This window comes from Leptonychotes weddellii, chromosome 13 (genome assembly GCF_054177405.1).
Source record: "Leptonychotes weddellii isolate Sample4059 chromosome 13, ASM5417740v2, whole genome shotgun sequence".
Classification (NCBI taxonomy): Eukaryota; Metazoa; Chordata; class Mammalia; order Carnivora; family Phocidae; genus Leptonychotes; species Leptonychotes weddellii.
Window position 1 is genome coordinate 67224057 of NC_138381.1, and position 21716 is coordinate 67245772.

The window sequence follows — 21716 nt, forward strand, 5'->3', positions numbered from 1 at the left end:
TGACTGGGTGATAGACACTGAGGAGGGTATGTGCTCTGGTAAGCGCTGTGAATTGTGCAAGACTGTTGAATCTCAGATCTGTACCTCTGAAACAAATAATGCAATATATGTTAAGAAAAAAAAAAAGAAGAAGAAGAAGAAGAAGGTAGCGGGAGGGGAAGAATGAAGGGGGGAAATCGGAGGGGTAGATGAACCATGAGAGATGATGGACTCTGAAAAACAAACTGAGGGTTCTAGAGGGGAGGCGGGTGGGAGGATGGGTTAGCCTGGTGATGGGTATTGAGGAGGGCACGTTCTGCATGGAGCACTGGGTGTTATGCACAAACAATGAATCATGGAACACTACATCTAAAACTAATGATGCAATGTATGGGGATTAACATAAGAATAAAAAAAAAAATTAAAAAATGCTGACTATAGCAAAGCCTCCAAGGAGAGGTGTACAAACAGTTAGGGGTGGGGAGTAGAGGAAGGCTTCCCAGAGAGGCTTCACTTGAGCTGAGCACAGAAGGGTGAGTGGAATTTCAGCAGTCCTATATGAACAAATAAATCGACAAAATCCTAGAATTCCCCTAATTGGGTCCTTTTTGGCTCCTTATACACGTGCGATACAAAATATTAATAAGTAATGGGGCGTCTGGGTGGCTCAGTTGGTTAAGCGACTGCCTTCGGCTCAGGTCATGATCCTGGAGTCCCGGGATCGAGTCCCGCATCGGGCTCCCTGCTCAGCAGGGAGTCTGCTTCTCCCTCTGACCCTCCTCCCTCTCGTGCTCTCTGTCTCTCATTCTCTCTGTCTCAAATAAATAAATAAAATCTTTAAAAAAAAAAAAAGAAAGAAAACTAGATACTAATCTCATATTTTTAAATTTCCTTAAAATGGCCTTCATCAGTCCTTGTCCTGCTTCACCTTTTGCAGTTTTTTCCCCGCAAGTCATATTGAAATGAGAACAAATACATAATGTTGGTTTGTTTGGAAATTTACTTTGATGTCTACAAGGAACAGCCCCAAAGCCTGAGGTCCATTCTCATGTATGACTAGATATGGAAGATATACTAAGTTTCCTTGATGAATTTTTATTTCCTTTAACAATGATGTGAGAACTCTAATTACATGGATGAATCATTCCTTCTTTCTATCACTTTTAAAAATAAAAGAGAGGGAAAGAAGAAAAACCCGTGCAGCTCTTCCAAAAGAAAGCAGTAGGTGTCCATCTGTCAGGCTACACATTAAACCAGGAAGAGATTTTTCATTTTCAAAATAGTTTCTTAGGGTCCTTGGCGCTTTCTCCTTGTGAAATATTTACAGGAAACATACATTTAAAAAGAGAATCAAAGCAGAAACATAGAAATCCAAGCAAAACTCACCACCTCCATCCTCTTTTGCTCAAGATGGTCTACATTACCCTTTCCATAAAAAAAGAACCGGAAAATCTGGGTTGGAAGTAAACATCCACGCTATGCCAGTTGGCGCTAGAAGTGTAGCTTTGTGACAGCAGAAGAAGGAGGGTGAGTGGTGATTGGGTCTGACTCACTAACTAGACACCAGAGCTTTCCTTCCCATTTATAAATTATAAATTTCTTAGGTACATAAAATGTAAAGACCAAAGAACAGCCTTTTGTACGTTTTTTGGTTTTTTTTTTAAGATTTTATGTATGTATTTGACAGAGAGAGAGAGAGCACAAGTAGGGGGAGCAGCAGGCTGAGGGAGAGGGAGAAGCAGGCTCCTTGCTGAGTGGGGAGCCTGATGTGGGGCTTGATCCCAGGACCCCGGGGATCATGACCTGAGGCTAAGACAGACGCTTAACGATTGAGCCACCCGGGCACCCCTATACATTTATTTTTCAGAGTAGTCTAGCACACGTTTCTCAAGAATGGTCTGCCAATTCCTTGCATCAGAATCACCACAGGAGTTTGCAGATTTCCTGGATGGTTCAGTGGGTTGAGCATCGGACTCTTAATTTTGGCTCAGGTCATGATCTCAGGGTCCTGAAATCCAGCCCTGCATGGGACTCTGCGCTGGGTGTGGAGGCTGCTTTGGATTCTCTCTCTCCCTCTCCCTATGCTCCACCACCCCCAATAAATAAATCTTAAAAAAAAAAAAAAGAACCACCACGGAAGATTGTTCAATAAGGATTCCCAATGCCCATCCCTACTGTACAGATTTAAAATCTCTGATATTTGGGCCCAGGAATCTGCTGCTGCTGCTGCTTCTTTTTTTTTCTTTTGGAGAGGAGAAGATAGAAAGGAAGGGGCAAAGGAAGAGAGAGAGAATCCCAAGCAGGCTCCACATCCAGCATGGAGCCCTACAGGGGCTTGATCTCAAGAGCCTGAGATCATGACCTGAGGGAAATCAAAAGTCAGAGGCTTAACCCACTGAGCCACCCAGGCGCCCACCGGAATCTGCATTTTAAAGATCAAACCAGGGGCGCCTGGGTGGTTCAGTCGTTGAGTGTCTGCCTTCAGCTCAGGTCATGATCCCAGGGTGCTGGGATCGAGCCCCACGTCGGGCTCCCTGCTCAGCAGGAAGCCTGCTTCTCCCTCTCCCATTCCCCCAGCTTGTGTTCCCTCTCTCGGTGTGTCTCTCTCTGTCAAATAAATAAATAAATATCTTAAAAAAAAAAGATCAAACCAGGTGATTCTTAGGCACATCAAAGTTTAAGAGAATTGACCTTGTAATCTCTTGCCTTGTAACCACAGGGTACCTTAGTTTCCTACTTCTGCACCGGAAAACAAGAGTTACTGGTTATCTTGTGAGTTAGCATTCATACTGCTGCTTAACAAGATTCAGAGACATGGCCGCTGAGAGGTGATTGGGGCTTATCCTAAGGTCCCTTCATTTCTGGTGAATTCTATATTCAAAGTGGTAAGAGAGAGAAGAAGCGATTTCCGGTACTCAAAAACTAAATAGCCTCCGGATCCCAGAGGTCACACGCATAACTCCCTAATAAAGGGTTTCAGGACGCCTTAGGCTAATAATGTCTCCTACCGGCCACCGTTGGCCCTCTAGTGATGCAACATACGTAATATCCGGCCGCCGTCACCCTACTGCCAAGATGGCGACCCACAGGAGCTGCGCTCTATGGAGCTACTGCGGTCCTAGGTGGTCGTGGGTGATGCGGTGCTGCCGGCTCCCCGGGTTTCGTAGCTCCTGGCCCAGGGGCCCGTTGGGTGCGCGGCACTTGTCCCAAGAGAAGCGGGAAACGGAAACACATTTCGGGTTTGAGACTGTGTCGGAGGAGGAGAAGGGGGGCAAAGGTGAAAGGGGCGAGAGGGCGGACGGAGGGATCTATCTGCGATCTAGTTTCTTCTGCTCAGCTAGGAGTTGATTTAACGTCCTGTTGACTCGGATGCCGTATCCTGTGCAGTCCTGACCTCCAAGGAGTCCCCCCGCCCCCACCCTACCAGCCTGACACCGCAGAGCTTAGATGCCTCCTCTTGTTAAACACAGTAATTATCACTAAATCCCAAAAACTGGGTGTTTATGATGTGCCAGGCACCATGCAGATTTTATTCCCAATTTTCTTTTTTCTTTTTCTTTTTTAAAAGATTTTATTTATTTGACAGAGAGAGAGACACAGCGAGAGAGGGAGCACAAGCAGGGGGAGTGTGAGAGGGAGAAGCAGGCTTCCCGCTGAGCAGGGAGCCCCATGTGGGGCTCGATCCCAGAACTCTGGGATCATATGACCTGAGCCGAAGGCAGACGCTCACACAACCGAGCCACCCAGCACCCCTTATTCTCAATTTTCATTTCAACCTCCGAACAATGGTATTGTTATCCCCAAATTACACATGAGGAAATTGAGACTTCGAGATTAAACAAGAACTTGCCCAATTTATATGTGGCCGAACCAATCTTCCAACCCACTTTGGTGTGACTACAGAGCTCATGTTCTTCACGTCTTGCCAAAGGGTAGGGCCATTTTTTTATAGAAAGGAAAGAGAAAACTATCTTCCCTGTCCCTCAGCTTCCAAATTGTGTGAGTAGGAATAATAGTAACTTTTCTCTTAGAGTTATAATGAGGATTAGATTACTTCATACATTAAAATATTTTGAACAGTGCCTGGCACTTCGTAATTGCCCAATAAAGGTTAGATATTGTTGAGCAGTTTTTGTGTCCAGCATTGTGCTATAGGCATGTGAAAGGAAAGGACTGTTTTAAACTCCAGCTGTACCATTTATAATGGGGAAGGTATTATGTCCATTTAACAGGTGGATATGGTGAGGTCTGAGAGTTTCCTTCACTTGGCCTGTGGTCACCCAGGAAATAAAGAGAAAGAAATCACAATGGAATATCCCATCCTCTTAAAGACTACTACATTGTCTTACGTCTGACCTCAGCCTTACTAAATACATACCTCTACTGTAACTCTTTGAATATTGATTTTAAATTTATTTCACTGGAGTGAATCCCCAGAAAGTTAGGACAGTGGCTCATTCATGTCTGTATTTCAGTGCCTGATGCACATTAAAAGCTTGATAACTGCTTGTGAAATAAGAGAAGCCAAGTAAAAGGATAGTAAACTTAAGGACTTGAAACCTTTTAGAATACTTTACATTAATTCTTGTAAATACCTTATAAGGTAGAGACTAATAGCCTGATATTATAGATGAAGAAACTGTTGAAAGAGAGATAGTAAGTCACTTGCCCAAGATTTTGCTAGTAAGTGGCAGAGCCAGAGATTTTAATCTAGGTGGGTTGCTTCCAAAATGATAATAATGCCTAACTTCTGTATTGTACTTTACAAAATATAAATATTTCAGGGGCACCTGGGTGGCTCAGTCGTTAAGCGTCTGCCTTCGGCTCAGGTCATGATCCCAGAGTCCTGGGATCGAGTCCCACGTCGGGCTCCCAGCTCGGCGGGAAGCCTGCTTCTCCCTTTTTCCACTCCCCCTGCTTGTGTTCCCTCTCTCACTATGTCTCTCTCTGTCAAATAAATAAATAAAAATCTTTAAAAAAAAAAAACGAAAACAGTATTTCACACACACAAGCAAAGAAGAGGTTATCCAACTGAGCTAAATATATATCTCCCAGATGGAGACCCAACACTGAAGTATAGGCAGTCTTCCCTTTGCACAGTAGTGCAGGACTGTAAAAATGACCATGCATGCTGAAATCATGCACAGTGATATTAATAATCAATGGGGAAAATTACAAATGTCCTAGGACCTCTAAAAATTATTGAACATCAGGGGTTTCTGGCTGGCTCAGTCAGTGACTCTTGATCTCAGGGTCGTGAGTTTAGGCCCCACATTGGGCATAGAGTTTACTTTAAAAAATTAAGAAATTATTGAACATCAAAAACTCTCTTTTTGTTAGTTATAAATGTATAGAGAAATGAAATAAATAGTAAAGTTAATATTTATTTAGCAAACTATAATTTAAAATTAGGTTTAGTTTTAACTTAATGTAATTAGAATTTTTAAATTTTAAGTTTGTTTTTTAATTAAAATTCTAATAAAAAATTAGAAACATTACGTTGTTTTAGTCCTTCATAAAAAATATGTACCAAGAGTAGTTTGAACAGTGTTTGCTACCTTCTGGTCATATAATTTACAGTAGGGAGCAAGCATCTTCTCTATGCCTTGGTAAATTGCTGTACTGCTTTCTAAATTTTAATCAGCTTGTAACATTTTATCCTTTCACTGTCAATGTCATGAAATATCTCCAAGAATTCCTCTAGGGTGAGATTTTTTGCTGGCATCATTTCCTCTGGGACATCTTCAACCTTTTCATCACAACCACATCCTCATTTATATCCATAAGTTCATCTTCACATAGATCTTCTGGCTGCATATCTGGAGTCTCTCGAGCATCAACATTCCCACAGTCAGCTGTTTCACCTATAACCCCATGGCCATTTCACTTCCAGTATTACCACTTTTCATTTCTTTGCAGTGCTTTCATTTTCGTTGGCCAATTTCCTCTTTCAATTACCTAGTTTTGTAAAATCCCACATGTGTTTAAAACTGAGAGATAAGGAAGTAACACATCTACATGCTTTGCTGTGTGTGAACTGAATGACTGATATGTAGTGACCTACCAAGTGCAAACTGAAAGAAGTGACATAATTGGTTACTGATCATGATGCATGTCTGTTATTTACAGAGTGACTTATGGGCTGAAGAACTACCAGTGAAGTTTGTACTTTATGCGGTTACTCACAGTTAATACACCACTGCACATGAATGATGTTGCTGGGGGACTGGTGTTGTTTAACTAAACCACAGTCACTGAAATTCATGTATATTGGAACCATGCAAAGCAAAGATTGCTTATACTCGGTGGGTTGAGCTGTAGTGTCCGTGAATACCCCAAAAACAAAACAAAAAAAAGCAAGCTTGGAGATCCTGGGGTTGAGAAAGGCATTCAAGATTGAGTTCAGGAGCGGCTCTATAGTCTGCTGATTCAGCAGAGGACAGTGATGTCGTGGATCTATGCAGCACATTTCATTTGAGAAACAAAGCATCTCCCCTTCATTACCTAATTCAGCCTTATAGCAGGGTGATGGGGAGCTGGCTCTGAGTTTTTCTTTTTTTTTTTTTAAAGATTTTATTTATTTATTCATGAGAGATAGAGAGAGAGAGGCAGAGACAGAGGGAGAAGCAGGCTCCCCGCGGATCAGGGAGCCTGATGCGGGACTCAATCCCAGGAACCTGGGATCATGACCTGAGCTGAAGGCAGACGCTTAACTGACTGAGCCACTCAGGCGTCCCAGAGTTTTTCATCTTATGGACAGAGAAACAGGTATAAAGAAGTTAAATGCAGCCTGTGTTTTAAAGTGCCTTAAATAGTAAATTCCTTCTCCCACTAGACCAGATTCCATATTCTCCCTTGATCCTGTCAAATTTATGACATTTATGAGGGCCCTCTGCAGTGTGGCTTGGCCCTGATTCACATCTTGCCATTCATCTGCCCACCTAATTGTACCTGAGCTTTTTCTCTGTGATCCAGGCAGGGATGAGCTCAGGCTTTCCCATCCATTAGTCATGTATTTCTAATGATTCTGTTGTTTTCGATTATAATAACCATTAGAAAAATTCCATTACCCCCCCCATCCTCTAAGAAATGGAAACCTACTTAGTACCAAGTAGGTGCATGGGGTAGTGGTCCTAGATAAAGGTAACTAAGCAGAAAAGAGGTTGGTTTCTTACATGAAGTAACTAAAGCCTTTTTTAAAAGAGGTTAAGGGGCAGATTTGGGTATCAAGCAGTATAGCTTAACTTCACCTGACAAAGACGGGCAACTTCAGGGGAGAAAAGCTTCCTCCTCTCTCATTTAAGACTTCCCCTAGTTAATCTTGTTAATAGCACAATTGTGTTTTATTTCTCCTGTGTCAGTCTATCATGTGTTTGAAAGTGTGGCCAAGAAGTATGATGTGATGAATGATATGATGAGTCTTGGTATCCATCGTATTTGGAAGGATTTACTGCTCTCGAAGATGCACCCGTTTCCTGGGACCCAGCTGCTTGATGTTGCTGGAGGCACAGGTAATGTCCAGTCGAGTATCCTCAAATATCGCTGAGCACCTTTTGTAGAAATTAGTGCTCTTGTTGGAATGAGCTAGCTTACCTACTGTTAGGCTGAAGATGGTAATTGAAAATCAGCACACTCCTGGGGCGCGTGGGTGGCTCAATTCTTAAGCGTCTGACTTTGGCTCAGGTCATGATCCCAGGGTCCTGGGATCCAGCCCTGCATCAGGCTCCCTGCTCTGCGGGAAACCTGCTTCTCTCTCTCCCACTCCCCCGCTTGTGTTCCTGCTCTCGCTATCTCTCTCTCTCCGTCAAATGAATAAATAAAATCTTTTTTTTTTTTTTTTAAGATTTTATCCATTCATTTGACGGAGAGAGAGAGAGCGCACAAGCAGGGGGAACAGCAGAGGGAGAGGGAGAAGCAGGCCTCCCGCGGAGCAGGGAGCCCGATGCAGGGCTCGATCCCAGAACCCTGGGATCATGACCCGAGCTGAAGGCAGACGCCCAACGACTGAGCCACCCAGGCACCCCTGAATAAATAAAATCTTAAAAGAAAATCAGCACGCTCCTAAGAAAGGTTTACTCTTTTTAACTAAATGTCACTCAAAAGCACAAAATATCAGCTTTATGCCTGTCATTTTTCTAAAATGCACAGGGTTACAAAGTAAAAAGATCACTTTTTTACTCCAGTGACATCTCACCATGTGAATGACTTTTATTTTCCGTTTAACCTTTAATCCACTTTCCCTCTTTCTTTGGGGGGTAGGCCTTTCTCATATTCCATAAGCTTTCTGCCTAATCCATTATCATATCAGAAATCAAAAGCTCAATTGTTTATACATGGTCCTTTGTTACTTGGTGCACACTAGATGTCTGGGGAGAAAAACGTCATGGGTTTCTACAATGCATCTTGGTGATGTTATTATATGGTTAATGTACATGTTAAATTACATTAGAATAATGGGTCATATAATGTAATAATTTGATAATCTATACCAATAGAGTAATATAGAATAAGAAATGACAGAGGAACAATCTCCATGTGTGAAACATGTTTATGTGTGGCTTTGTTGGTGTGGTCTTCTCCCCAGTGGAAACTCAGAAGGTAGTAAGACACCTTGCTCAATGGAGGACAATTTATTTATTTATTTTTTTATTATGTTATGTTAATCACCATACATTACATCATTAGTTTTTGATGTAGTGTTCCATGATTCATTGTTTGCTCAACGGAGGACAATTTAACAGAATCTATTAAAATCTAAAATCTTTATAGTCTAGGATCCCACAATTCCAAATCTCCGTATCTAGTCTAAAAAAAAAAAAAAACTTGCACAAAGATACAGCTACAGAAAGGCTTTGGTCAGAGCTGCCTACTTCTGTGTCTTCACCTGCAGCATTACTACATGCTGGCAACTGCCCATTTAGAAAATGTAATTGGAAGGTAATCCCATGTACTAAAAAAGACTTTTTAAAAATATATAGCTACAAATATGCTCACTGCATCGTTTTTAGTAGTAGTGAAAACTTGGAAATAACCTATTTCTGCCTCAGTAAAGAAATTGTTTTAAATTAAGGTACATCCATTCTATGAAATATCATGTAGCTATTTAAAGAATGTGGAAAACCTATAAGTACTGATGGAAGGTTCTCAAAGACATATTCAGTGGGAAGAGAAAGAAAACAAGTTGTATAACTATGTGTATAATATGATCCCTGTGTTTTTAAGCTGTTTCATATAAAAGATTTAAATATATAGGAAAGGGACTGGAGAATACCTAATTTGTTGAAGAGACTAGAAAAACTTAAGGATATATTTCTTGCAACTGGTGTAAGAAAAACAAAGACAAACAACATTATAAGAAAGGAAATGTGATCCTAGAAAGCACTGTCTTGGCCCAAACAGTATTTACCTGGTCACAATAGCATAAACACTTTTCAGCTTGTAGACTCCAGCAAAGCACAGAAGACAAAATTATAGCTACTGAACAAACAGTATGTTATCAGTCTTGACAGTGTAAAAGTGCCCACAGTAGAAGATTGAAAGGAGTCAAGAGGTACCATCTGTAATCTATTTCATCTATTGATGAAATAGAAATAAAATATTAGTCTGTTACTCTAGTTTACAAAAGAATCTATGAGGGACTATGAAATGTGATCTAAATATATTGGGAAGATAGAGGCAAGCAGAGATGAGGGGCGAGACATCATCATAAATTTGGGTGAGTCTTTTATAGCGAGAATGTGTCCATGCATTACTTACGCAATTTTTTAAAGGTTTTTAAGAATATTAGAAGTTAACGGGGCGCCCGGCTGGCACAGTCAGTAGAACATGGGACTCTTGATCTTGAGGTCGTGAGTTTGCGCCCCATGTTGGGTAGAGAGATTACTTAAAAATAAAATCTTGGGGCACCTGGGTGGCTCAGTCATTAAGCGTCTGCCTTCGGCTCAGGTCATGATCCCAGGGTCCTGGATCGAGCCCCACGTCAGGCTCCCTGCTCAGCGGGAAGCCTGCTTCTCCCTCTCCCACTCCCCCTGCTTGTGTTCCCTCTCTCGCTGTGTCTCTCTGTCAAATAAACAAAATCTTTAAAAAAAATAAAAATCTTAAAAAAAAAAAGAATATTAGAAGTTAAAAAAATGTGGTTTTTTTTAAAGATTTTATTTATTTGTTAGAGAGAGCACAAGCAGGGGGAAGCAGCAAGCAGAGGGAGAAGCAGGCTCCCTGTTGAACAAGGAGCCCAACGCGGGACTCCATCCCAGGACCCAGAGATCATGACCTGAGCCGGAGGCAGACACTTAACTGACTGAGCCACCCAGGCACCCCAATTTTTTTTTTTAAGTTACCATAGAAATGAAGAGACACTTCAATTTTTGGATATTCCTCAAATCTTGTACCTTTGTTGCTCTGTTTGGTTTTGGAAGTGTTGGATTTTTGCGTGTGTTTATGTTTGCATCTTTCCTCCTGTTGGCTTCCCACAGGTGACATTGCATTCCGGTTCCTTAATTATGTCCAGGCACAGCATAAGGGAAAGCAGAAGAGGCAGTTACGGGCCCAGCAAAATTTATCCTGGGAAGAAATTGCCAAAAAGTACCAAAGTGAAGATGATCCTTTGGGCGGTTCCCGGGTTGTGGTCTGTGACATCAACAAGGAGATGCTAAAGATTGGAAAGCAGAAAGCCCGTGCTCAAGGACACAAAGCTGGTAAATCCTATGGGAAGTAGACACAGTGGAAATGTTTGTGTGTTTATGAAGTAAGATGGGATATATAAAAGGTTGAAGTGCTTTATTTTCAAAAACATAGATAGGCAGGAGTCGAAGATAATTTGTGTGCCTGAATCCAGTTCATGTGCTGTTATGTACATTATTTCGGCAACCCAGGGAGTTAGTGTGATGACCAGCCCCATGTGATGGAGCTGATAACCAAAGCCCAAAGAGCTGCTTGAGTAAAGTGCCTCTGCTCAAGTAACACAACTTTTAAACGGCAGATCCCAAATCGGAGCTGAGTCTTGGGATCTTAGCTCTTGGACTCTGAGACGGAAGTTTTGCTTTCAATTCCCAGCAACTCCCTGCTGACCCCAATGTCCTGTTTTGGAGCCATCCCAGTCCCCGTCAGTACTCAGAGGGTTTGACGCATGTGGAAGCTGGGAAGGTGCTCTGACCTTAACGCAGGAACTTGTGCTTCGGACACAAGCTCTTCCATCCTTCGGGCTCTGCCTCCACCTCCAGGTTGGGCTCTTTGCTGGCCGTGCTCCAGAGCTCCCTGTTGGGCTGGCTAAGGCTTTATCGGATCTGCATCGAGGTCTACAGGCTTTCCCCACTCAGTCTTGCTTCCTCTTCCTTTTATCCAACCCCAGATGTTCTCCCCGCAAAGAAGACCCCTTTTGCACTCCTCCCTCGTCTGGGCATCTGTTCCTCTGAGGCCCCAGCTGATAGAATTAAAGAAACCCCTGAAACAGTGCTCCTGTCAGCAGCAGATAGAGTGACTACACGTCTCGGGGAACCCACTGCAACCTGAAAATGGACAATTTGTGCCCAAGCTTAAAGAAGTAGATTTCACATTTTGCTGTTTGTTTTCATCTCTTAAAATACTTCCCCCAACTTTATCAAGTAGAAGTAAGGGTTTGGCAGGCTCTCTGGAGCCACTGCCCTGGCCTCTCCCCAGCTGACCAAGCCCTGCAGGCAGCTACTGTGAGGCAGTGGTCTGGGACAAAGAAAATAAAGGTCCTTGGGTCAACCTCAGCGGTCCTGTGCTCCCCCTCCCCCCAGGAGTGACTATGGTTATTTTAGTTCAATTCTTCCTCCTCCACCCCCCACCCCCAGAACGAGCTGCCTAGACGGACCACAGCCCACTTGGCCTCCAAGATGAAGGGCTCTTTTGTTAACCCTCAGTGCTGATCAGAAAGCAGACAGTCCTTAGTGTTTTTAGACAAAGGCACTATGTTTCCTTACTCCTACTGAAAAACTTGTTTCCCTTCTCTCTGGTGCTCAACCATAAGGAATGGAGAACAAGGATAGAAATGATAGGGAATGCTCCATTTCTGGAATCATCCCTTCCATAGCATAGCTTGTCCTTCAGCCTCTCCTCACTGCCAAGACAAATGCACTGGCATATGAATTATTAAGTGCTGCATAGGCCAGTTTTCCTTATCTTTCCTCCTTGCTTCCTCAATGTCCAACAACGATGTCTTTGTAAAAAATATCACACGAAAAGAGTTGAAACTAGGGAGGATCCTAGAAATTATTTTGTAATAGTAAGTTAATGAGAAAGGTATATTTATGTATAGCACTCTTGTGTGTTTTATTTACATCTTATGTGGATGGAGCACTTCCTCCCCAAATGGAAGTTCTGAGGGCAGGAGCTTTTTTTTTTTTTAAGATTTTATTTATTTATTTGACAGAGAGAGTTAGCGAGAGCAGGAACACAGCAGGGTGAGTGGGAGAGGGAGACGGAGAGGCAGGCTTCCCGCCGAGCAGAGAGCCCGACTCGAGGCTCGATCTGGGATCATGACCTGAGCCGAAGGCAGAAGCTTAATGACTGAGCCACCCAGGCACCCCTTGAGGGCAGGAGCTTTAAAAAAATTATTTGAGGGCACCTGGGTGGCTCAGTTGGTTAAGCGACTGCCTTTAGCTCAGGTCATGATCCCAGTGTCCTGGGATCGAGTCCCACATCGGGCTCCCTGCTCTGCAGTGAGCCTGCTTCTCCCTCTCCCACTCCCCCTGCTTGTGTTCCCTCTCTCGCTGTGTCTCTCTCTGTCAAATAAATAAATAAAATCTTTAAAAAAAAAAAATTATTTGAGGGGCGCCTGGTCTCAGTTGGTTAAGCGTCTACCTTTGGCTCAGGTCATGATCCTGGGGTCCTGGGATTCAGCCCTGCATTGGGCTCCCTGCTCGGCAGGAGGCCTGCTTCTCCCTCTCCTACTCCCCCTGCTTATGTTCCCTCTCTCCCTGTCTCTCTCTCTCTCTGTTAATTAAATAATAAAATATTTTTTAAAAAGTATTTGATAGGTTATAAAAGTGATATATTTGAGAGAATTTTGGATTTTGCAAAAGTATTAAGAAGAAAGTAAATGTTACCTATGATTCCAACATCAAGAGATGCTCCCAGTATTTTAATGTATTTCCTTCCTAGCTTTTCCTAATCATTTCCTTTTTATAAAATTGAAGACTTTCTGTATATACAATTTAGTATCCTGCCCTAACTCAGCATTGTATCATGAGATGTCCATGTCATTAAAAATTCCTTAAAATCATTATTTATGATATTCTCCTGTATGGATGTGAATCACGAAGATTCACATCACCAATTTACATAACCAGCAACCAATTGATCTTTCACTTTTTTCTAAAGCTTTTGCACAGAGCACAGCATTGTGACATCCTTATTTGTAAATTTTTGCATGCATTTGTTAATTTTTACCTTCTATATAACCTTGGACAAGTGTTTAAACTCTTCAGATCTCAATTACCTTATCTATAAAATGGTAGAATAAAAACCACCTTGTAGTAGGAGGTAATATACCATAGCTATTGAGAACACAGGCCCTGGGGCGCCTGGGTGGCTCAGTGGTTAAGCGTTTGCATTCGGCCCAGGTCATGGTCCCAGGGTCCTGGGATCAAGCCCCGCATCGGGCTCCCTGCTCAGCACGAAGCCTGCTTCTCCCTCTCCTACTCCCTCTGCTTGTGTTCCCTCTCTTGCTGTCTCTCTGTCAAATAAATAAAATCTTAAAAAAAAATTAAAAATAAATAAAAAAAAGAAAACACAGGCCCTGGGATAAAACAACCTGAGTTCCAATCCATCGGGGTGATCTTGGGCAAGCTGCTTTCATCTTCCTGATACTCAACTTGGCTCACCTAAAACATGAGGAGGATAGTAAGAGCTATCCCATGGAGTTAATATGGGAATGTGATAAGATAATGTGTGTAAGGTGATAATGTAGACCCTGCCATCAAGGGCTCAGAGCAGTTGCTATCATGATGATGATGTCATCAATGTCATCCTCCTAAAAATCAAATAGCTGGTTCAAAGGATATGGTTTTTCTTTTTTTTTTTGAAAGATTCTTTTATTGGGCGCCTGGGTGGCTCAGTTGGTTAAGCGACTGCCTTCGGCTCAGGTCATGATCCTGGAGTCCCTGGATCGAGTCCCACGTCGGGCTCCCTGCTCAGCAGGGAGTCTGCCTCTCTCTCTGACCCTCCCCCCTCTCATGTCTCTGTCTCATTCTCTCTCTCAAATAAATAAATAAAATCTTTAAAAAAAAAGAAAGATTCATTTATTTATTTGAGAGAGAGAGTGTGTGTGAGCTGGGGGAGGGGCAAAGGGAAAGGGAGAGGGGAAGCAGACACCCTGCTGAGCACAGAGCCCCACACAGGGCTAGATCTCCAGACCTCCATCATCTCCAGATCACGACCTGAGCCGAAACTAAGAGTCCACTGCTTAACCGACTGCTGAGCCACCCAGGCACCCCAGGGTATCGTTATTTTTAAGGGTTTTGTTAAATACTGCTACTTTGCTTTCCAGGAAGGTTTTCATTTACTTTCCTCTATAGAGCCTTCCTTCTATATTGCATTTTATGTCTAATTTGCTGCAAGTTGAATAATGTTAAAGCTGAATCAGGATCCTTTAGTGGACATAGCTACCCTGTTATGGGGTTCCCTGGGTGTTTTCTGAATTTGTGACCAGATTTAGGGTCTAGACACTTTGATTCTCTAATAGAACCAGTATAACTAGGCTAAATTCCATACTTAGAATACTGCCAATGATCCTCCGAAGTTGGTACTATTATTAACTCCATCTTACAGATGAGGAAACCAAGGCAAAGTAGTTTATTCAAGCTTATACAGCTAATAAATGGTGAATAAAGCTGGAATTAAAATCCTGGCAGTCTAAACCCCAGACCTGGGATCTTAACCGTGGTACTTTACACAAAACACTTAGTTGGGTAAAAATTGCTTGAGGGTGGGCATAACTAAGTATTCATCAGGTTCTTCTCTGAGACCCATGGGGAAAGAACTTCCTGCTAAACTTGAAGAAATTCAGATTCTCAGGCTGAGGTGACACCTTGAAGACAGCGGCCAGGAACCCAGTGATGAAGGCAGATGTGTGATGGTTTCTGATACCACACGTATGGTTTTCCCCAGCACCAAACTGTTCTCCAATTCTCCCACACCAACTAGGTGTGCAATAATTCAGCTCAATTCTGACACTGACTCGCAGAGTTAGTCTCAGATTCCGCAGACTGCCCCCACTTCAGAAGTCAGCCATCAGTGGGGTGTGCGGGCTGCCCACACTTCTGCCTGGCTAACTGCAAATTGGGGGATTCCCACAATGCCCTCCTCAGGTTTGACAGTTCACCAGGTACATAAGAGACAGCGACCCAGACTGAGACCAGAAATGATTTTCTCTTTCAGGACTTGCTTGGGTATTGGGAGATGCTGAAGAACTGCCCTTTGATGATGACAAGTTTGACGTTTACACTATTGCCTTTGGGATCCGGAATGTCACACACATTGATCAGGTGGTATATATGGCTGCGTCTTTAGCCTGTGTGACTCTTGTGCTGTTAGATCTCCTGCAGTGGCCCCACAGAAAATGAGGAAAGAGGGAGGGATTCTTCTCTCCGCCCAGCTCTTGAATGGAATGACTATTTCCGGCTTAGGGGTTTCAGTCCTTGAAGTTGCCAATTTCCTAGTCACAAAATTGAATAAGACCCAAACCACAGAGCAGATCCCCATAGAAGCCTTTGTTGCCTGGGTTGGTATTCACATCTTTGAGCTGTCAGTCATGCTCTGGCATTCCATCTGTTTCTGCTCACTTGTGAAGTTGTCTGAGCCTGAGTTTGCAGATCAGAGGCGTTTCCAAAGCCAACACAGAAGGCACTCAAACCCTTATTTTGGCAGAAGGTACCTAGAGTCATGGGTTCCTTTATAGGGAGAAGGGAACATTTAGCTCTTAATCTTTTTTTTTTTTTTTTAGATTTTATCTTTAAGTAATCTCTGCACCCAGCGTGGGGCTCCAACTCCCAGCTCTGAGATCAAAAGTCTCTACCGACTAATCTAGCCAGGCACCCCCTAATGCAGCTCTTCTTCATTTCTACTTCAATATTCTATCCCAAAGCATTTGAAGACAATGTGCAAGGCACCACATTTTGTTTTTGTAATGGGGGGCTCCAGATGAAGTGAGACATCTTTATGGTGCACTTCAGCTTGATTTTTATGACCTGCCCCTTGTATGCAGTCAGTTTATTAGTTCTTCTAATTAAAAAAATTTTTTTGAGTAGGTTCAAAGTACAAAAGAGCATGTCAATGAAAGTATGCCTCCCACCCCTGTGTCCCAACCATTCAGTGCCTCCTCTCCCTCCCTCCAATTACCAATTTCTTGTGTACCTTTGCAGAGATGTTTGGTGAATATTAAACATTTTGCTTTTTCTTTTTTTTATACAAATATTAGCATATGAAATTTTGCCCATTGCTTTCTTTCCCTTAAAAATATATCTTGGGAGATTTTTCCATGTCAGTGCATAAAGAGCCCTGGCTCTTCCTTTTTTTAAATAGCTGTGTAGATTCCATTTATATAGACATTTCATTATTTTTTTTTAAAGATTTTATTTATCTGACAGAGAGGGACACAGCGCGAGAGGGAACATAAGCAGGGGGAGAAGCAGGCTTCCCGCGGAGCAGGGAGCCTGATGCGGGGCTTGATCCCAGGACCTCTTGGGATCATGACCTGAGCCAAAGGCATATGCTTAACAACTGAGCCACCCAGGCGCCCCTGGACATTCCATAATTTAACCAGTATCTCATTAATAGTTAAGATGCTTCTAATCGTGTGCTGTTCAAACAGTGCTGCAGGGAATAACCTATATGCATATCATCTCTACAATAGATGCTTTTTTTTTTTTTTTTTGGAGGGTGGGGAGGAGCAGAGGGACAGGGAGAGGGAGAATCTTAAGCAGGTTCCATGCCCAGCATGGAGACCGATCTCATGACCCTGAGATCTTGACCTGAGCCAAAACTGTCAGATGCTTAACTGACTGAGCCAGCCAGGTGCCCCTACAACAGATGCATTTCTATAAGATAGGTTCCTTGAAGTAAAATTCCTAGATCAAAGAGGATATCCATTGTGATTTAAATAAGTAATTGTAGGGGCACCTGGCTGGCTTTGTTGGTAAAGGGTGATCTTGGGGTTTTAAGTTCAAACCCCATGTTGAGCAAAGAGTTTACTTAAAAAAAAAAAGAAAGAAAAAAAGAAAACCCCAAGATGAGCTTTTAATAAATAAATAATCAATAGACAATTGTGAAATTGGCCGCCATGTGATTGTACCAATCTGAGTACTCCAAGTGACCTTCTCTTCATGGGCAGCAGAATGCCTATAAAATTTAGGATATTGTAGGGTTATCTCTGCTGCTACAGCTTTCCAACTGAGAATGCCAAGGGATCTATGGGAAATGCTAACTTTTATAATGCCCATCAAAGTTAAAGCTGTTGCGGCCTCATGGAATTGAGTGAGTTCTGCTGAGGAGTGTGTTCTCTTGTTCCTTGTCTTGCTCAGGCACTCCAGGAAGCCCATCGAGTCCTGAAACCAGGAGGACGGTTTCTCTGCCTGGAGTTTAGTCAAGTGAACAATCCCCTCATATCCAGGTTGGCACTGTTAACAGGGCTTTATTCTCATTGGCTAGCCAACGGTTCCCCATCCCAAAATGGACATAAAACAGCCAGTAAGCGATAAGCATGAACCTCATAGTTCAGAGTCTCTAAGAGTCAGTGCCACCTCAAAGTCAGCCAGTTCTGAATGACAACACCTAAGCCAGAAGAGTTTCAAACCAGCAACCAGAGGCTCAGGTTGGCCCACAGATATATTTTGTTTGATTCATCGTATTTTAAGAAATTGACTTAGATGTTCGTATTTAAAAATCAGGAAGTTTCACATAAAAATCGAGTTTCCAGCTTCACTTGAGGAACCATATAGGGCAGCACTGAGCACTTACTCCCACATGGCAGTAGTCAGAGCTGAGTAGTACCTGCCCCTTCTCCACTTGTATGCTACTTCCTAATTGCACCTGTCACCACATCCTCACTAGTCCCTACTGGTCTTACACCTGGCCCACATTACTTTCAGGGACTTGACCCCTATAGGCATTTGAATTTATAACTCCACGCTTAAACCTTCTTGCTTCTGATCAGAGGGCATGTTCTAATCTTAATCTTTTGCCTTTGTGTTTAGGCTTTATGATCTATATAGCTTCCAGGTCATTCCTGTCCTGGGAGAGGTCATCGCAGGAGATTGGAGGTCCTACCAGTATCTTGTAGAAAGTATCCGACAGTTCCCATCTCAGGTACAAAACTTTGATATTTTACAACAAAGGCCCTAGAGTTTAAATCCAGGTGATCCTTGCTGTATCTTTGTGTTTTAGGAGGAGTTCAAAGAGATGATAGAAGATGCAGGTTTTGAGAAGGTGACTTATGAAAGTCTCACATCAGGCATCGTGGCTATTCATTCTGGCTTCAAACTGTAATTCCTTTACCATTCTGGAGTGTGAACCAGTCACACCCTGTCGAAAGCCTGAAACTGAAGGAGAATCTTGCTAATGAGACCGGCAGCAGAACATCTCCTCTTAAGGTCATGTGCCTTGGACTCCTGTTCTGACGTGACCAGTCTCAAAGTGTTAGAAACAGATCCCTGTCACCCTACTGCGGCTTTCACTACGAGCTGCTTCAGGGCTTCTCCCAGAGATACTTGCTCTGTATTTTTTGCTCAACTCCTGCTAATTTTTCTTGGCTGTGCAGTGTGTGGTTAAGGTAAAACCAGCACTACTTCTCATTTTTGAAGTGCATTTGTAGCTTCTCTGCTGGTGCTGCCTTCCACAGGGATGACGACTCATTTGAACCCAATGATGATTTGAACCAGAAAACGTCCTAGCTGTACCTGAGTCAATCTCTCAGCCTAGGACTAAGTCTGGGGCCAAAAACCAAGGCCCAAGTCAGAGTGCTAACAATCACAACTAGAATTATGAACTGCATCACTAAATGAGTTTACAATTTGTGTGGTATTTGTTATTTCTTCTTGGGTGGGGAGTGAGGAAATACATTTTTGTCATCACTCAGTCCTCTTCTACCAAAAACTACTATTGGATCCTCAATGCCTGTCATGAAAAAAACAAACCCTTGATGAAAGAATAAATGTTCCAGAAAACTTCTGCTTTTGTGTTTTATGTGGAGAGCTTCTTTATCAGAATACATTTGAAGGGTTTTATAGCCAAAAAAGAAAAAAAAAAGTTTGAAAACGATCTAGCCTAACCCCCTTCGGTACTAAGGGGCAGAGCTGGGCAGAGAGCTCTTGTCTCCTTAATACAGTCCAATGTTTGATGTTAAAATGAGGCCAAAAATATTTTGAATGTGGATTAAGCTTATGGTTTTTAAGGGGCTTTGCTAAGACATTGCAGAAAGCAAACTATGACTTGGCTGGCCATTTGTTAATTGTGGATAACTTAGTTCAAGGCTATTTCAAAAGCCTTTAGATATGCTGACTCTAGGCCCAGCACAGTAGGAGTCATTTCTGTACCTTCCCGCACAAGATCTTGCTTTGCCCTATCATTAAAAAGCTTTCACACACAGCTATCTATACACAGCCATCTCAAAGAACAGCAAAGAGCATCCGACAAAGTGCTAAACATTAAAAAAACTTTTAGCTTACTTTTTCAGCCAGCTGGAGCCTGTTGGCCTTTGAAATTAGAATTAACAAGGAGCAGACGCTGAAGGAATTTGATAAACCATCAACCCAATCCTATCTCCCCGGCGAAGTGGTTTTTTCGCATCTGAATCAAAAAATAAAAGTTAAAACTTGCCACTTCCAGGCAGTAGATATGGGCCTGATAAATTAAAACCCCCAATGTCCAGCCATTTGTGGACTTAAATCAACTCTAGGGTCTATTGCCAGAAGACTATTTGGAAGTAGGGCTAACTGACCAAGAACGATACAGCTTTGGGGGCTTCGAATAGAAACATAGGTCACTAAAGAGGGAAAGGAGCTAGAAAAAAGATGAATTATGGAACATCTTCAGTATGTCCATATAAATACAAACCTAAATCACCTCAGTTACACTCCTGTTCCACAGAACCTCATCCTTCTTTCCTGCAAAAAGCAGGGGGAAAATTTTTCTCCCATTTTAACTGCCACAATAAACAGGAAGACAATTTTTTGCCTCTCTACCCTGAAACGTTCCCAGTCCTAACCTAGCTCAACTTCACTACAATTCTTAAAACCCCAAGTTCTAGTAGTAATAATCTCCCAAAGATGTTACAACCTAATGCTGTTTTTTTTTTTTTTGAAGATTTTATTTGACAGAGACACAGCGAGAGAGGGAACACAAGCAGGGGCAGTGGGAGAGGGAGAAGCAGGCTTCGTGCTGAGCAGGGAGCCCGATGCAGGGCTCGGATCTTCGATCCCAGGACCCTGGGACCATGACCTGAGCCAAAGGCAGATGCCCAACAACTGAGCCACCCAGGCGCCCCCCTAATGCTGTCCTTAAGATGGAGTCATTTCAACTCTATCCTCTCCTGTGTCGCAGTAGCCTGGCTGCTCAGAAATCCTAATTGCATCTCACAGACCCAAAGTTTAAAACAAAAAGTGTTACCTCGTGTGAACACTGAAAACATAGGGAGACTAGAAAGCCAGGACTCTCGCAACTTCCCAAGAGGAGCGTGGGTTGTTTCAGCCTCTGGCATATTTCCTTTATGCCTACAAAAGCCAAGTCTGCTATATTTGATTTTCTTCCTAGAAAAGACTTAAATCTTCTTAAAATTGATAGCAGGAAACCTTTAATGAAGGTTACTTATCCACAGCCTTAATTGGGCCTTTTAATGAAAGCTTCAATTCACATTTAATTGTAACAGGGTTTCTAAGTATAGCTAGTTAAAGCACAGCACAGCAGGCTTACACATTTAAATTCCTGCAGAGACTTTATTGGAATCACATGGAGGGCTGCTGCTCAAAAACGTTCATTTTCCCTTTTAAGACCCCTTTTAATCTGAGTGTCCTTTTGGGACAGGGCAGGAAAAGGGGGTGGGGGGGCAGACAGCCTAGAGCCCAGCAAATTTCTCATTAGCTCAACTCTGTTATTGGCTTATTTTACAGACAAAAAAAACAAAAAACAAAACAACTTCGATAAAGTTCTACACAGTCATCACCACCACCTGAGGCCCAAAGTCCAGAACACCCTTTTAACAAAATGAGCACTTAAGGATAGTATTTATCAGATTAGTAATGAGATTTAACCCAAAAGTTTCTGTGCCATGGGTTTCTCAACATGCACTTCTGAGCAGTATTCTTCCATGCACGACAGCTGCAGGATGGGGCAAACTAAAGACTCAAGATGAGCACTATGAATAGGCTAGTCTATTACATCCCACAGAAACTCACTTCAAGGACTGACCCCCACTAACCTACTCAAGATTAAGTGATAAGCCATTTTCAACCCTAGATTTGAACAAATCGTAACTAACACACACTTCTCCAACAGATTTATTTTGAAAGGAATGGATTTTGAGGAGAAAAAACATGGGGTAGAGGTATGGAATAGAAAATAAATACAAATGTAAGCTGTTTTGCTAATTGTTTTATAACCACAACAAATTTGTACAGAGAATGCCCTGTACAAAACAACACAATAAAGGTTCAAAGATCGAGGTGTTCCCCTAGGCAAGGCTGAAGATTTCAGTCTCTGGTATTTGGAATTTAGGCTGCAGTCCT

General features: G+C 42.5%; 2 protein-coding genes across 2 annotated transcripts in view; one reads left to right on the forward strand and one right to left on the reverse strand.

Moving 5' to 3' along the window:
* Positions 1-3026: 3026 nt before the first annotated feature.
* On the forward strand, positions 3027-19164 carry COQ5 (coenzyme Q5, methyltransferase). The gene is made up of 7 exons (XM_006745315.3): positions 3027-3256; positions 7341-7490; positions 10452-10673; positions 15379-15485; positions 17520-17608; positions 18192-18303; positions 18382-19164. Exons 1-7 carry the CDS (start codon positions 3055-3057, stop codon positions 18481-18483), a joined length of 984 nt encoding a protein of 327 aa, XP_006745378.1. The 5' UTR covers positions 3027-3054; the 3' UTR covers positions 18484-19164.
* A 2308-nt stretch (positions 19165-21472) lies between these two features.
* Positions 21473-21716, reverse strand: part of DYNLL1 (dynein light chain LC8-type 1) — a 3003-nt gene continuing 2759 nt past the window's right edge. The window contains exon 4 of the mRNA XM_081802049.1: positions 21473-21705. The gene's annotated coding sequence lies outside the window, so the exon portion shown is untranslated. The remainder of the gene's footprint in view (positions 21706-21716) is intronic.

What these genes read in the sequence shown, in the direction of transcription:
- COQ5 (XM_006745315.3), top strand. Translation starts at nt 3,055, where the DNA reads ATGGCGACCCACAGGAGCTGCGCTCTATGGAGCTACTGCGGTCCTAGG. An exon ending in GGAGGAGAAGGGGGGCAAAG is followed by an intron (nt 3,257 to 7,340) that starts GTGAAAGGGGCG and finishes CTCCTGTGTCAG; the next exon opens with TCTATCATGTGTTTGAAAGT. An exon ending in AACAATCCCCTCATATCCAG is followed by an intron (nt 17,609 to 18,191) that starts GTTGGCACTGTT and finishes CTTTGTGTTTAG; the next exon opens with GCTTTATGATCTATATAGCT.